This window comes from Carcharodon carcharias, chromosome 7 (genome assembly GCF_017639515.1).
Source record: "Carcharodon carcharias isolate sCarCar2 chromosome 7, sCarCar2.pri, whole genome shotgun sequence".
Classification (NCBI taxonomy): domain Eukaryota; kingdom Metazoa; phylum Chordata; class Chondrichthyes; order Lamniformes; family Lamnidae; genus Carcharodon; species Carcharodon carcharias.
The window spans coordinates 190562634-190579942 of NC_054473.1; the positions used below are offsets into that span (position 1 = coordinate 190562634).

At 48.3% G+C, this 17309-nt stretch overlaps 1 protein-coding gene across 1 annotated transcript in view; it reads left to right on the forward strand.

Moving 5' to 3' along the window:
• The first annotated feature begins 2129 nt into the window (after positions 1-2129).
• Positions 2130-17309, forward strand: part of rhpn2 (rhophilin, Rho GTPase binding protein 2) — a 58389-nt gene continuing 43209 nt past the window's right edge. Inside the window, exon 1 of the mRNA XM_041192395.1 lies at positions 2130-2566. Within this exon, the coding sequence (XP_041048329.1) occupies positions 2498-2566 (69 nt within the window). The 5' untranslated portion in view covers positions 2130-2497. The remainder of the gene's footprint in view (positions 2567-17309) is intronic.

Here is a 17309-nt window from a genome sequence, read left to right on the forward strand (position 1 = left end):
AATTTGATTTGTTGGGGTGCAGGATGTCGATTGATTTGATTTATTGGGGTGTAGGTTGTTGATTGATTTGATTTATTGGGGTGTAGGTTGTTGATTGATTTGATTTAGTAGCATATAGGGTGTTGATTGATTTGCTTTATTAGCGTGTAGGGTGTTGATTGATTTGATTTGTTGGGGTGCAGGATGTTGATTGATTTGATTTATTAGTGTGTAAGGTATTGATTGATTTGATTTATTAGCATGTAGGATGTTGATTGATTTGATTTATTCAACTGTAGGGTGTTGATTGATTTAATTCATTAGCGTGCTGGGTGTTGATTGATTTGATTTATTGGGGTGTAGGGTGTTGATTGTTTTGATTTATTAGCATGCAGGGTGTTGATTGATTTGATTTATTGGTGTGTATGTTGTTGATTGATTTGATTTTTTAGCATGTAGGTTGCTGATTGATTTGATTTATTGTGGTGTAGGTTGTTGATTGATTTGATTTATAGGAGTGTAGGGTGTTGATTGATTTGATTTATTGGTGTGTAGGGTGTTGATTGTTTTGATTTATTAGCGTGCAGTCTGTTGATTGATTTGATTTATTGAGGTGTAGGGTGTTCTTTGACTTGATTTATTAGTGTGTAGGGTGTTGATTGATTTGATTTATTAGCATGTAGAGTGTTGATTGGTTTGATTTATTAGAGTGTAGGGTGTTGATTGATTTGCTTTATTAGCGTGTAGGTTATTGATTGATTTGATTTATTGTGGTGTAGGGTGTTCCGGTTTCTCTCTGATCCGGTTTCTCTCTGATCCAGTCTCTCTCTGATTCAGTTTTTCTCTAATTCAGTTTCTCTGATCCGGTTTCTCTCTGATCCGGTTTATCTGATCCGGTTTCTCTCTCTCTATCCGGTTTCTCTCTCTGATCTGGTTTCTCTGATCCGGTTCCTCTCCCTCTGATCCAATTTCTCTCTCTCTGTTCTGGTTTCTCTGATCCGGTTTCTCTCTCTCTGATCTGGTTTCTCTCTCTCTGATCCGGTTTCTCTGATCTGGTTTCTCTCTCTCTGATCCAGTTTCTCACTGATCCGGTTTCTCTGATCTGGTTTCTCTCTCTCTGATCCAGTTTCTCTCTGATCCGGTTTCTCTCTGATCCGGTCTCTCTCTGATTTGGTTTCTCTGATCCGGTTTCTCTCTGATCCGGTTTCTCTTTCTCTGATCCGGTTTAACTGATCCAGTTTCTCTCTCTCTGATCTGGTTCGTCTCTCTTTGATCCGGTTTCTCTCTGATCCGGTTTCCCAGATCCGGTTTCTCTCCCTCTGATCCGGTTTCTCTCTGATCCAGTTTCTCTCTCAGATTCGGTTTCTCTGATCCGGTTTCTCTCTCTGATCTGGTTTCTCTGATCCAGTTTCTTTCTGATCCGGTTTCTCTCTGATCCGGTTTCTCTCTCTCTCTGATCCTTTTTATCTGATCCGGTTTCTCTCTGATCCGGTTTTCGCTCTGATCCGGTTTCTCTCTGATCCGGTTTCTCGCTCTGATCCGGTTTCTCTGATCCAGTTTCTCTCTCTGATCCGGTTTCTCTCCGGTTTCTCACTCTGATCTGGTTTCTCTGATCCAGTTTCTCTCTCTGATCCGGTTTCTCTCTGATCCAGTTTCTCTCTGATCCGGTTTCTCTCCGGTTTCTCTCTGATCCGGTTTCTCTCTGATCCGGTTTCTCTCTGATCCAGTTTCTCTCTGATCCGGTTTCTCGCTCTGATCCGGTTTCTCTGATCCGGTTTCTCTCTGATCCGGTTTCTCTGATCCAGTTTCTCTCTGATCCGGTTTCTCTCTGATCCGGTTTCTCTGATCCAGTTTCTCTCTGATCCGGTTTCTCTCTGATCCGGTTTCTCTCTGATCCAGTTTCTCTCTGATCCGGTTTCTCGCTCTGATCCGGTTTCTCTGATCCGGTTTCTCTCTGATCCGGTTTCTCTGATCCAGTTTCTCTCTGATCCGGTTTCTCTCTGATCCGGTTTCTCTCTGATCCGGTTTCTCTCTGATCCGGTTTCTCTGATCCAGTTTCTCTCTGATCCGGTTTCTCTCTGATCCGGTTTCTCTCTCTCTGATTGGCTGTTTGAAGGGGGCGGATCCTGGACTCGGATTCAAGAGGCGGCAGCAGCGGAGAAACCGGTTCAGATCCACCCGGGAGCGAGAGAGCGAGCAGCTGGGATCGACTGAGAGCCGGAGCCCGGGATCGACTGAGAGCCGGAGCCCGGGATCGACTGAGAGCCGGAGCCCGGGATCGACTGAGAGCCGGAGCCCGGGATCGACTGAGAGCCGGAGCCCGGGATCGACTGAGAGCCGGAGCCCGGGATCGACTGAGAGCCGGAGCCCGGGATCGACTGAGAGCCGGAGCCCGGGATCGACTGAGAGCCGGAGCCCGGGATCGACTGAGAGCCGGAGCCCGGGATCGACTGAGAGCCGGAGCGGAATCCGCGGGTTTGACATTCGGAGCGACTCCGGGTCACTGATTCCGGCCGCGATGACCGAGACTCTCCGGACAGGTGGACACCCGGCCAGCCCGGTCCGGGAGAGCGGCCGCTTCCGTAAGGTCAGTGTCCGGGGGTCCGGGGGGGGGTGATCCCTGATCCCTGATCCCTGATCCCTGATCCCTGGGTTTGGGGGGGGGGGGGGGGTGATCCCTGATCCCGGGGGTGGGGGGGTGATCCCTGATCCCTGATCCCTGATCCCTGATCCCTGGGTTTGGGGGGGGGGGGGGTGATCCCTGATCCCTGGGTTGTGGGGGGTGATCCCTGATCCCTGGGTTGTGGGGGGTGATCCCTGATCCCTGATCCCTGGGTTTGGGGGGGGGGTGATCCCTGATCCCTGGGTTGGGGGGGTGATCCCTGATCCCTGATCCCTGATCCCTGGGTTTGGGGGGGGGGGGTGATCCCTGATCCCTGGGTTGTGGGGGGTGATCCCTGATCCCTGGGTTGGGGGGGTGATCCCTGATCCCTGATCCCTGGGTTTGGGGGGGGGGTGATCCCTGATCCCTGGGTTGTGGGGGGTGATCCCTGATCCCTGATCCCTGGGTTTGGGGGGGGGGTGATCCCTGATCCCTGGGTTGTGGGGGGTGATCCCTGATCCCTGGGTTGGGGGGGTGATCCCTGATCCCTGATCCCTGGGTTTGGGGGGGGGTGATCCCTGATCCCTGGGTTGTGGGGGGTGATCCCTGATCCCTGGGTTGGGGGGGTGATCCCTGATCCCTGATCCCTGGGTTTGGGGGGGGTGATCCCTGATCCCTGGGTTTGGGGGGGGTGATCCCTGATCCCTGGGTTGTGGGGGGTGATCCCTGATCCCTGGGTTGTGGGGGGTGATCCCTGATCCCTGATCCCTGGGTTTGGGGGGGGGGGGGTGATCCCTGATCCCTGGGTTGGGGGGGTGATCCCTGATCCCTGATCCCTGGGTTTGGGGGGGGGTGATCCCTGATCCCTGGGTTGTGGGGGGTGATCCCTGATCCCTGGGTTTGGGGGGGGGGGGTGATCCCTGAACCCTGGGTTGTGGGGGGTGATCCCTGATCCCTGATCCCTGGGTTTGGGGGGGGGTGATCCCTGATCCCTGGGTTGTGGGGGGTGATCCCTGATCCCTGGGTTTGGGGGGGGTGATCCCTGATCCCTGGGTTTGGGGGGGGGTGATCCCTGATCCCTGGGTTTGGGGGGGGTGATCCCTGATCCCTGGGTTGGGGGGGGTGATCCCTGATCCCTGGGTTGTGGGGGGTGATCCCTGATCCCTGATCTCTGGGTTTGGGTGGGGGTGTGTGATCCCTGATCCCTGGGTTGGGGGGGTGATCCCTGATCCCTGATCTCTGGGTTTGGGTGGGGGTGTGTGATCCCTGATCCCTGGGTTTGGGGGGGTGATCCCTGATCCCTGGGTTTGGGGGGGGTGATCCCTGATCCCTGGGTTGTGGGGGGTGATCCCTGATCCCTGGGTTGGGGGGGTGATCCCTGATCCCTGATCTCTGGGTTTGGGTGGGGGTGTGTGATCCCTGATCCCTGGGTTTGGGGGGTGATCCTGGAGTTTCACTGCCCACCACCCCCCCCCCCCCCCCCCCCAACCACCTTCATTCTTGCATCTAACTTTGTTTCAATTTATCTGTGAATTTGGGCTTTATTAACAAGGATTGAAGTTCCCAGGTTTAATAATAACACGAGGTGAGGTTAGGGCACAGTCAATACTGCAGCTGCCCCATTATGGAAAGGATGTTGAAACCAAATTTTGGGGAGAATGATCTAGGCATCGGGAAATATAGTGAGAAGAGACTTGAGAGTTTTCATTCCACCTTTTGAAGTGGGTGTCACTGGCTGGACCAGCATTTATTACCCATCCCTAATTGCCCTTGAGAAGGTGGTGGTGAGCTGCCTTCTTGAGCCGCTGCAGTCCGTGTGGTGTAGGTACACCCACAGTGCTGTTAGGGAGGGAGTTCCAGGATTTTGACCCAGCAACAGTGAAGGAAAGATGATATATTTCCGAGTCAGAATGGTGAGTGACTTGTAGGGGAACTTCCAGCTGGTGGTGTTCCCATCTGTCTGCTGCCCTTGTCCTTCTAGGTGGTAGTAATTGTGGGTTTGGAAGGTGTTGTCAAAGGAGCCTTGGTGAATTCCTGCAGTGCATCTTGTAGATGGTACACACTGCTGCCACTGTGCGTCAGTGGTGAAGGGAGTGGATATTTATGGTGGTGGATTGGGTGCTTTGTCTTGAAGGTGTTGAGCTTCTTGTGTATGGTTGGAGCTGCACTCATCCTGGCAATTGGAGAATATTCCATCACACTCCTGACTTGTGCCTTGTAGATGGTTGTCAGGTTTTGGGGAGTCAGGAGGTGAGTTACTTGCCACAGAATTTCTAGCCCCTGACCTGTTCTTGTAGCCACAGTATTTATATACTAGTCTAGTTCATTTTCTGGTCAATGATAGCTCCCAGGATGTTGATATTATTGGATTCAGCGATAGTAATGCTCTTGAATGTCAAGAGGAGATGGTTAGATTCTCTCATGTTGGAGATAGAAGTATATCGCCTGGCATACGTGTGGTGTGAATGTGATTTGTCACTCATCAGCCCAAACCTGGATACTGTCCAGGTCTTGCTGCATTTGTACTTGGACTGCTTCAGTATCTGAGGAGTTGTGAATGGTGCTGAATATTGTGCAATCATCAGCGTACATCCCCACTTCTAACTTTATGATGGAAGGAAGGTTATTGATGAAGCAGCTGAAGATGGTTGGGCCAAGGACACTAACCTGAGGAACTCCTGCAGTGATGTCCTGGAACTGAGATGACTGACCTCCAACAACCATAACCATCTTCCTTTGTGCTAGGTATAACTCCAACCAGCGGAAAGTTTTCCCCCTGATTCCCATTGACTCCAGTTTTGCTCAGGCTCCTTGATACCACACTCGGTCAAATGCTGCCTTGATGTCAAGGGCAGTCATTCTCACCTCACCTCGGGAGCTCAGCTCTTTTGTCTATGTTTGAACCAAGGCTGTAATGAGGTCAGGAGCTGAGTGGCCCTGGCGGAACTCAACGTTAACGTCAGTGAGGTTATTATTAAGCAAGTGCCGCTTGACAGTACAGTCATTGACCCCTTCCATTATTTTACTGATGGGGAGTAGACTGATGGGGCAGTAATTGGCCAGGTTGGATTTGTCCTGCTTTTTGTGTACAGGACATACCTGGACAATTTTCCAAACTGTCAGGTAAATGCCAGTGTTGTAGCTGTACTGGAACAGCTTGGCTAGGGGCGCAGGCAAGTTCTGGAGCACAAGTCTTGAGTACTATTGCTGGAATATTGTCTACAAAGACTGGGACTATTCCCACTGGAATAGAAAAGGCCCGAGAGTTTTGTTTTTAGATGCACACGTCCATGATTGTAGAATGATCCCGCATAGGAGACATTTGGCCCATGTTGACTGTGCCAGCTCTTTGAAAGAGCAATCTAATTGGTCCAATCCTCTTCTCTTTCCCTATTGTCCTGCAATTTTTTTTCAGATGCATCCAATTCCTTTTTGAAAGTTACTATTGTGAAGATCATTCTGTGATTGGCACAGAAAGAGGCCATTCAGCTCAACCGCTCCATGCTGGTGTTTATGCTCCATACAAGCCTATTCCCAGCCTCTTCATCGAACCCTGTCAACATATCCTATTCCTTTTCCTCCTGTGCGTTTATACAAGATTCCCTTAAATGCATCTAACCTGTTTGCCTCAACCACTCCATGTTGTAGCAAGTTCCACATTCTCACCACTCTCTAGGTAAAGAAATATCTCCTGAATTCCCTATTGGATTTATTAGTGACTATCTTATATTTAAGGTCCCCAGTTAGTTCTGGACTGCCCTGCAAGTGGAAACACCTCTACCTCTACCCTATCGAAATCTTTCATAACCCTTCAGCCTTCTCTAAAGAGCCCTGGTCTAGTTGTCCTTTCCTCATATTAGAACCAAGAGGTTATAATATCATTCTCCAATGTGTGTGTTTCCTTTTTCTTTATAATAACATCAAAAATATTGCCAGTGCATCAAATGTACTATAACAAAGGCTCTGTACAAATTTAACATAACTTCTCTGCTTTTCAATTCTGCCCCTATAGCAATGAACCCTGGTGCATTGTTTGCAGTTTTATGACCTCACTAACCTGTGTTGCCACTTTTTAGTGGACTGTATATTTGTATGCTTGGACTTCTCTGTTCCTCCACCCCATTGAAACACTTATTTTCCAAGGAGTATGAGGTATCATTCTTCCCACCAAAATGTATTCCCTTCCATCTGCTTCCACCACTCTCAGGCAGTGCATTCCAGTTCGAGATAACTTGCTGTCTTTATTTAGATAATTCTGATCTCCCCTCTTGGACCTTTTACCCATTCTGTTAAATCTGGGCCCTCTGTATCCTGACCCTCCTCTACTGAAAACATTTCTCCTTTTACACATTTATTAAACATGAACACATTACAAGTTAATAAAATTGGGACAGTGTTAGTGTTGGATGTGCTTACGAATTTCATGTCCCTTCTTCCATTCTCATTTTCCATTACTCATTTCCTACATTACAACAGTGACTACACTTCAAAAAGTATTTCATTGGCTGTAAAGTGCTTTGAGATGTCCAGTGTTGGTGAAAGGTGCCACATGAATAAAATAGGATGGATCCTAGTAGTTTAGCTGTGGCATGAGGGGGGAAGAAGATGTCCTGAATTAACTTAGGGTAAATTGAGAAGGATTTTAAAAATTGGAGGGTTTTGATAGTGAAAGATGAAACCCTGTGTGAAATTGATGAGAGAAGTCATTAAGTTCCTTTTTGATGTGTTGCTGAGATTTGGGAAGACAGAAGGTTGGTGGCGTGTGGAATGTTTTACCACATGGAGTGGTTGGGGCAGAGATCACTGCAGTTTTAAAGAGAGAAATGGATGAATATTTGAAGTGGAGGTAGTTGCGGGGCCATATGCAGAGGTGGACTTAGCTTGAGCACTGATACAGGGATATGGGGGAAGAATGGGACAGTGGATTAGTTTGGGATTGATACAGTTTAATTGGATTAGTTTAGCAAAGGGCTTGCAGTGTTTAGTGAAGTTCCTCACTTTACTTAATAGGGAAGGCAGCTGGTTGCCATGCTGAGACTGGGCAGAGTGATAAACTGAATTTATTTTCTGTTTAATTAGCCAGTGGTTTAAGGTGTTTTTCCCACACTTGCTCACAGTATTGTTCTGGGACAGCAGCGTGTGTGTGAACAGGTGCAAGGCGCAATGGGAGCCAGTGACTTTCTACTGCTGACATTTTCTAGATGGTCGATACGGCTGAATTCACAATATTATTCCTGAGCTGGAGTGGGCCTTGTTTGATGTTTGAACAGGTGACTCACTATCTAAAATCAATATGTTTACTGAATTTGTTTCAGGATGTTTGGTTGACCTCCAAGTTCTGTGAACTCGTGTCAATTGAAGGAGAAGAGGAATGTCACACAGTCTGAAACACTCACTTTTCATTCACTCTTCTGCACCTATCAGTAAAGACTGAATGGCCGACTCCTGCTCTGCTGACATATTTCACAGCCAGTGTTCCTACTCCTGAACACTGTCCAGTGATCCCTGGGTTAGAGAGAGAGAGAGGGGGAAATCAGCTGGGGTTCCTGCTCCTGATCACTGTCCAGTGATCCCTGGGTTAGAGAGAGAGAGGGGGAATCAGCCAGGGTTCCTGCTCCTGATCACTGACCAGTGATCCCTGGGTTAGAGAGAGAGAGAGGGGGAAATCAGCTGGGGTTCCTGCTCCTGATCACTGTCCAGTGATCCCTGGGTTAGAGAGAGAGAGAGGGGGAAATCAGCCAGGGTTCCTGCTCCTGATCAGTGTCCAGTGATCCCTGGGTTAGAGAGAGAGAGGGGAATCAGCCAGGGTTCCTGCTCCTGATCACTGACCAGTGATCCCTGGGTTAGAGAGCGAGATGGGGAATCAGCCAGGGTTCCTGCTCCTGATCACTGTCCAGTGATCCCTGGGTTAGAGAGAGAGCGGGAATCAGCCAGGGTTCCTGCTCCTGATCACTATCCAGTGACCCCTTGGTTAGAGAGAGAGGGGGGGAATCAGCCAGGGTTCCTGCTCCTGATCACTGTCCAGTGACCCCTGGGTTAGAGAGAGGGGAAATCAGCCAGGGTTCCTGCTCCTGATCACTGACCAGTGACCCCTGGGTTAGAGAGAGAGAGGGGAAATCAGCCAGGGTTCCTACTCCTGATCACTGTCCAGTGATCCCTGGGTTAGAGAGAGAGGGGAAATCAGCCAGGGTTCCTGCTCCTGATCACTGACCAGTGACCCCTGGGCTAGAGAGAGAGAGGGGAAATCAGCCAGAGTTCCTGCTCCTGATCACTGTCCAGTGATCCCTGGGTTAGAGAGAGAGAGGGGGAATCAGCCAGGGTTCCTGCTCCTGATCACTGTCCAGTGACCTGAAGTAAAGCTGGTGAAATCTGGGACGGAAAGTGTAAGATGTGGTGAATTGAGGCTGGCATTGCTGTTTGTGGAGCCCATTGGGCTGTGCCTCACTCTCTGTGGAGTCAGTGTTTCAGTCCCAGACTGGCAGCAAGCAAACAAGTGAGGGCATGAGGTAGAGAGAGAGAGAGAGAGACAGAGAGAGAGCTCATGTCGACCGTTCCTGAGCGGTGGGGCCTGTGTCCCTCCACACCCACCATTCCCCAGGGCCAGGGCCTGTGCCCCCCCCCACTGCTTCCAGGGGGCAGGGTTGTGTTTCCAGATGGAGCAGCTAAAGAAACCTGTTTTAATTTTAACACTGTCAGCACTGGGTCTGGGATCTCTTGCTGAAAGCTGAGACTTGATGCTGATTATGTAACTGTAGAGGCAGTGGGGAAAGGGTTAATGTTTGCATTTCCAGCTGGATATGTCTTGTAGTGGTGTTTGACTAGTCTGTGTGAATGAAATTAAGACTGCAATGCTCTTTTAGTTAGTCTAACTGCTGCAGTTCCCCACCAACTTCTCATGGGAAATGGGGGTTGAATGGCAAAATCCGACCTTACCAATGACACTGATAGCAAGAAAGAATTAAAAAAAACACTTCTGTGAACATTATAATATAATATTTCACAAACGAAAACAGAAAATGCTGGGGAAAAACTCAGCAGCTTGAGCAGCATCTGTGGAGAGAGAAACAGAGTTAATGTTTCCGGTCATAACCTTTCATCAGGTGAGAGGTCACAGATGTGAAACAACACAGAATCATATTGCCTTTTGACAAGTAACTGAGCTTAATGGTTGAGATTATGATTTAGATCTCTGGAATTCTGGGGGTGTTCTAGAAATCTAGAGTTTGAGAAGTTAAACAGCAGCAGGATTGGTTGGGGACATCGTTCCAATTAGTTCACTCAGTCCCTCAGGGCTGGGCTCCTGACTAACCTCATCAGCCTGGCCTACACGTGACTCTAGCTCCATCCTACCCTGTTGACTCAATATCCTGAAGCAACAAAGAAATGGACAATAATGACAGCTTGGCCTTGTTCCAACAACAAAAATCAGAATGTTTGCCACCCTCACCCTCACTTTGGTCAAGCAGTCTGTGCCCCTTCCACCAAATTCCCTCACTCTCTTTATTCCTGGCAGAGAATCGCTGCCTAACTTGCCCTGGTTGTTGGCTTCAGTTTGCATTTCCGGCTACTGTTGGAATTGAATGAGGAGCTCCTTTACCTGCAGTGTAGAGGCATCAGGTGTCTCCTAGTGAACTCAAGTCATTATTGGCATCATTAGATGAATTTGCTCAATCTGATACGGTCACACATCCAGACAGGAGCTAGCACTGCTGCCATGGGAAAGGTTCTGTGGACAATAGGGAATCTCTCTCCCGTGTTGTGGAGTCCCAGGCCTGTCCAGCAGTGTTGAGGCAACAATTGCCCTGGACTGGGTGTTGAGCAGAGGGTCAAACTGGCCTCTCACATCCAGAAAACCCTGAGGAAAAATTGAGAATCCCCTTGTTTACACCCCCCCCCCACTCCCCCTGCCCTCGTCCCCAACGCACCCCAATCTTCTGTTAATACAGTTTCTAGGTCATTCTACACCTGCGGTGTGAGGAAGAGGAGGTGCTGGAGACCCTCAGAGGCAGCTCTTATCTGCAGGACTCTCAGCTTTCTCAGTTCTAGTTAACCAAAATGAATTGCTTCAAAATAAAGCTGCTTTGTTTACTGAGCAGCTGAGTGACTAGAGAGAGGTTGACCCTAATGTAGCTTTAGCCAACTCCGCCTGGAACAGGAGCATTAAACATAGACTGGCAGAGTCTGATTTGGCTGGACGGGACTCCACAGGGACTGAGGCAGCTCCTTAAGGATGTTGGTTAAACACGTCGACCTTGTTAGTGACAGCTGATTGAAGACAACTTGCACCTAGGTCAACCCTGTTCTCAGCCACCACAGTTTATACAGTACCTTTAACATACCAACATGCCCCAAGGAGCTTTATTGGACAAAATTTGACACTGAATGACATAGGATATTTAGGAGGTGAAAAGAATGGTCAGGGTATATCTCTGATTGATCTGTGGCAGCCTCAGGGCCTATGTATAGGTTCATGGACTGAGTGCAGTAGGCAGCTACACCCAGAGAGTGAGAGAGAGTTTATTACTGTTCAAAGTTGACACCAGTGATTGCTAAATGTACACAAAGGTGTGTGTGTTTGTGTGTGAGAGAGAGAAGCTTCTGGAATGTGTATTAATTGTCAATGATAACAGATGGTTGTCATGGATGCATTTGTACCAGGAATGTGTGACGTGGGGATTAGTCCAATGGTTAATTGAATTTTTTGAATATCCTTTAAACACTACATGTCGGTATTCAGCTCACTGCAGGTGACCCTAACCATGTCTGAATGAGGGGGCCATGGGAGATGTCACAGGCTTCTCAGGACTGGGGGCGAGCTGTGTGTGTGCAGTAACAAAGCTGATGTTTGAATCCTCCTGAGATGGGGTTAGGGGACCATGAGGGTTCTTCATGCTGAGGCCATTTGGAAATTAGCTACAGCTTAAAGCTCCATCGCTCCACCATTGGCGGCCGTGCCTCCAGCTGCTTATCTCCCAACCTCTGGAATTCCCTCCCTGAAGTTCTCCACCCCTCTACCTTACTTTCCTCCTTTAAGACACTCCTTAAAACTTACTTCTTTGACCATGTTTTTGGCTCCCTGTCCTAATATCTCCTTATGTGGCTGGCTGCCAGATTTGGGCTTGTAACACTCCTGTGAAGTACCATGGGACATTTTATTATGTTAAAGATGCTGTATAAATACAAGGTGATAGGGTGTGTGTGAGTGAGTGAGTGAGTGTATGTCTTTCCCCATTGCAGGTTGAAATTGTTCAGCTGCTGTGTTACCCGCCGGTTACTGAGAACGATATGATTCAAACGTCTTGTTTTTTTCTTTCTCATATTGTTAACATTTTACTGAGCGAGTTGTGAGATTTAACAAGAGGGTCATTCACTGCCCATTCCCATCTGAGAATTTCCCTTCTGATTTTCAGAGGAGGCCATTTGGCCCATCGTGCCTTTACTGGCTCTTCAAAAAAGCAATCCAATTAATCCCCCACCCCCCCGGCCCCCAACCTTTATCCTCCAGAGCCTTGCCATTATTTTCCCTGATCAAATATTTACCTAACAGCACTGTAGTAGCCTCTTAACCATATAGGCTGCAGGTGGTTCTACAAGGAGGTGACTCAGTGCAGATAACAAGGAACAAGGTTCAGGGGTTTGTCCAATTCCCTTTTTTCAATGAAGGCGACCTGGGTTCCGACCTGCCCTTGAAACTTGCTGACTGTGCTGGGGAGGGCCGGGGCATTGACCCCACGTTACATCATGGCCTCTGCACAGGAGGATCCCACCCTTTGCTACCTGCACCCAGAGATTGCATCATACACACGTCATAGGATGGAGTGAGTCACACACAGGGCACGAGCTAGAAATATCTCCTCCTTCCTAATGCATTTGGTCACTGGATATACTGTCTCCACTGTTCATGGCACTAGTGGGCCACAATGAAACCAAAACAAGGACAGCTTGTTCCATTTTAAAAATAGTTCTGCGCCTCAAAATCTTTCATTCCTATAGCGCCTTTCAGACCCTCAGGATGTCCAAGAGCACTTCGCAGGCAATGAAATACTTTTGAAGTTAGTCTCTGATGTAATGTAGGAAACACAGCAACCAATTTACGCACAGCAAGTCCCCACAAATTACAATGCGTGAACGACTAGATAATCTGTTTGAGGTGTAAATATTGCCTGAAGCACCCGGGGAAAGCCCCCCTGCTCTTTGAACAGAGTCACCGGATCTTTTACATCCACTTGAGAAGGCAGACACAGTCTCGGTTTAACATCTCATCCAAAAGGCAGCAAGAAAATGTTTTTTGGGATGCAGTCTCTCTAGTGCCTCACCTCTTAGCCTCATGTCCTGCTAAATGTACCAGCATTTATTGCCCATCTCTGATTTCCCTCAAGGAATTGGTGGTGAGCTGCCTTCCTGAACTGCTGCAGTCCGTGTGGTGTAGGTACACCCACAGTGCTGTTAGGAAGGAACATTTTCTACATCAATTCCATTTTCCTGCCCCATCCTCTTATCCCTTGATTTTCCTTTAGTTTTTTTTTTCCAAAAAGTACACTTTATTCAGAAAATTTGTAAAAGTACATTATATGAATTGAAAATAGTTATATAAAGTGCAATACAGTTCAATTTCTTTCAGTACAGTATATGACACTCGGAGGTGCCTCTCTACACTTACAATTATAGGTTAGAGTTACATTGTACATTTACATTTCATGTCAAACATTATCTGCTGCTTCTGGCCCAAGGGCTTTTATGGGGTTTCCTATCCCTCTGGAAGGAGGGTCTTAGACATGGCCTTTCCACATTGTCTCTCTGTGGTTGCTGCCCTCAAGCTTTAACATATCCCTCAGGACACAATCCTGGCCCTTGGAATGTGCCAGTCTGCAACACTCGGTCATGGATGACTCTTTGCACTGGAAGAGCAGCAAGTTTCGGGCAGACCAAAGAGAGTCTTTCACCGAGTTGATGATCCTCCAGGAGTAGCTGATGTAGTCTTGGGTATGTGTCCCTGGGAACAGCCCATAGAGCACAGAGTCCTGCATCACAGAACTGCTCAGGATCGTAGAAACCGCTCCAGACCTTCTTTGCAAAGACACATTACAGATTCCAGAAGGAGGTGGGCGATGGTCTCTCCTCCACTGCAGCTGACTAGAGGGCGACACGCAGAGGGATGAGACTGTGCACATGTAGGAAGGATCTGAGAGGGAGGGCCTTTCTCACCATCAGCCCAGCTACGTCTTGGTCCTTGTTTGAAAGTTCTAGTGATGAGGCAGTCTGCCTTCTGTAATGTGTCTTTGCAGCAAAGGTCTGGAGTGGAATTGACGAACCTGAGCAGCTCTGATTGCCGGGACTCTGTGCTCTATGGGCTGTTCCCAGGGGCGCACACTGAGATAAACACCAACTGCTGCTGGAAGGCTACCAGCTCAACCAAAAACGCTCTTTGGTCTGCCTGAAACTTGCTGGTCTTCCAGTGCAAAGAGCCATCCATGACTGAGTGTTGCAGACTGGCATATTCCAAGGTCCAGGACTATGTGCCGAGGGATGCACTAAGGCTTGGGGGCAGCCAATGGCTTTGACAGTCTGTTCAGGGAACCATCCAACAGGATCTACCATCTCCTTTTCCCACAGGGCCTTGAGGACACTATGGGCAGACAACTGTCTGTTGGAATTGTGGTCAGAGGTGTTTTTCTGCACCAATCTGATTTCCCTTAGCCCTGTTCCCCTATCAGTCCTCGGCTCACTGACCTAAATTGGCTCCCAGGCAAGCAATGTGTTGATTTTAAAATTCTCATCCTTGTTTTCAAATCCCTCCATGGCCTCACCCCTCCCTTTTTTCTGTAATCTCCAACCCACAACCCTCTGAGATCTCTGCATTCCTTTAATTCTGGCCCCTTGTCCATCCCCGATTTTAATCGCTCCACCATAGGTGGCTGTGTCTTCAGTTGTCTGCACCCTATATTCTGGAATTCCTTCCCTCCATCTCTCCATTTCTCTACCTCTCTCTGCTCCTTTAAGACGCTCCTTAAAACTTATCTCTGTGACAAAGATTTTGGTCTCTGATCTAATATCTCCTTACGTGGCTCAGTGTCATACTTTGTTTTATAATGTTCCTGTGAAGCACCTTGGGATGTTTTATTATGTTTAAAGGTGGTATATAAATGTAAGTTGTTGTCTTGAATATACTCTGACTGAGAGACTATATTCAGGTCAGACGAGGCAGCTTCGTGTCTTGATACATCCTGGACCCCAAAATTCTAAATGTTTTATTATCATTTTAGACCTTTTCATATGACTGGTCTCAGATAAACTTTTCCATTTGATTTTGAAGTTAAATCCTCTGGTCCTAGTGACCTGATGAACATGGGGTTGTTGGGATTTGCGTGTCTGATCAGAGAGAGCGGGAGAAATAGAAACTGCAATAACTTTTAAAAGGAAAGATGATAAAGATTTGAAAAATAAAAGTTTCAAACGGATGTGGTGAGAAGTTGAAGGCTGGGATTAATTGGATACAACAGATCTCTGCCTTCTGTCTCATAAGATGGTGGTTTGCCCTGTGTTGGTCCACTCTGCGTTGGGCATCACCTGCTCCGCTTCAGCAGCCTCACTGACATGGCAATCTGTGTTATATTTGCTGCACAGGAAGACAGGGCATTGAGAAGCTACAGGCTTCACTGCCCTTTGTTTTCTCTGGGCTCTTTTCTCATCGGGCTGAGCTTTTTGTTTCTGTTGACCTGTTCCAACCCCCTTCCAAGCAGCCGGTTTGAGGTCACAGCTGTCAGCGACTGTCTCCCAGCTGTCAGTGTCAATGTTCGCCATCTTCATATCTCACTTGCAGGTCTGCTTGTAAGGGAGGTATGGCTGCCCAGAAGGTTGTGATCCAGCAGCCAATTCACCATATAGAAGGTCTTTGGGTTTATGGTTGTCGTCCATCTGATGCCGTTGGCTGAGCCAGCAGAGCTGCCATTGGCAGAGCCAGCAGAGATGCGATTGGCAGAGCCAGCAGAGATGCGATTGGCAGAGCCAGCAGAGATGCGATTGGCAGAGCCAGCAGAGATGCAATTGGCTGAGCCAGCAGAGATGCGATTGGCTGAGCCAGCAGAGATGCGATTGGCTGAGCAATGAGTGTATGTTGATAGAATGAGCACACTCCAGGACCTCGGAGTTGGTGACCTTGTCCTGCCGAGAGATGTTGAGGATATGCCTGAGATAGTGAAAACGGAAACTGTTCAGCTTTTTCTCCTGCCCAGAATATATTGCCCAGGTCTCACCACTGAGGACACAAGCTTGGTAGACTTGCAGTTTAATGATCTCAGTCAGGTTGCTATTGTTCCCCACTCTCTTCCTCAGCTTGGATATAATAGCTGCAGCTTTTGTGATGCATGCGTTGATTTCAGCATCAAGTGGCCGATTGCTGGTGATTGTGGAGCGAGACACCTCCAGTGTTACATTGTCAATGCTGATAGATGGTGGGACAGAAACATCCTGGACCATGACACTTGTCTTCCTGATGCTGATGGTCAAACCAAACTCTTTACAGGTGGGAGTCTGTCCATTTGCTACTGAAGGTGTTCCTCAGTGTGGATAGCGCAGCATTGTCAGTGTAGAACAGCTCATTGCTGCGGACTTGGCACACTTTTGTCTCTGATCTCAGGTGAGCAAGTTTGAACAGTTTTCCATCAGTTCTGATGTGTGAGTGGACACCTCTGTAAGTGACCTGAAGGCAGCAGCAAAGAGGAGAATCTGCTGAAGGGTGTCAGTGCCAGAACACAACCCTGTTTGACCCCACTGTGGGTCTCGAAGGGTTCCGAAGTTGCTCCGTCATTGCTGACAGGGTCCATCATGTCCTCATGGAAAGAGGAGATCACCTTGAGCAGCCAGTTTTCTCCAGCAGCTTCAATAGACTGTCTCTGCTGGCATGGTGGAACGCCTTGGTGAGATTGATGAAGGCAACATATAGTATCTCCTTTGTTCATGACATTTCCTTTGTAGCTGCTGGACTGAGAAGATCATCGTAGACCTTTCAGTTCTAAAACCACACAGGGATTCAGGGTGGATACGTTCAGCCAGGATCTGCAGTCTGACGATGACAACATGGACATATACTGTTCCCGTGATACTCAGCAAGGAGAGGCCTCAATAGTTATTGCAATCACTGTGGGCCCCCCTATTCTTGTACAGGGTCACAATCTTTACATCATTTACCTTGGGCACTGCCCCTTCCCTCCAACAGAGACACAGAAGTTTGTGTAGTTGCTGCAGGAGGTGCTGGTTTCTCGTGCTTAATGAGTTCAGGCAGTAGAGCATCAGCACCTGGAGTTTTGCCCATTGCAAGTGAGTCAGTAACTTTGCTCAGCTCCTCTACTGTGGCTTCAATATCCAGCTTTGCCCTGATGGACAGGCTTTCTGTGGCGTCTAGAGTTTCCTCGGTGACAATGTTCTCCCTAGAGTCCAGCTCAAGGTAGCGTTCCACCCATCTCTCCGCCTCTTTATTACAGTCGGTGATGACCTCCCCTGCCTTGGTTTTCCATGGAGCTGTTTCCTTCATTGATGGACCCAGTTGTCCTTTTCTGATCCCATCATGCATTCCCTGTGTCGAGGGACATCTGGATATTCTGGCAGAGTTGTAATAATGTCGTTGACACGCTGCCTAGCAGTCTGTTGGCCTTCACTTCGAGTGGCTCTTAGTCCATTCCAAGTTTTCCAGGTTGGGTCTCTCTTATAATTAATAAAAGTGGATTGCTTG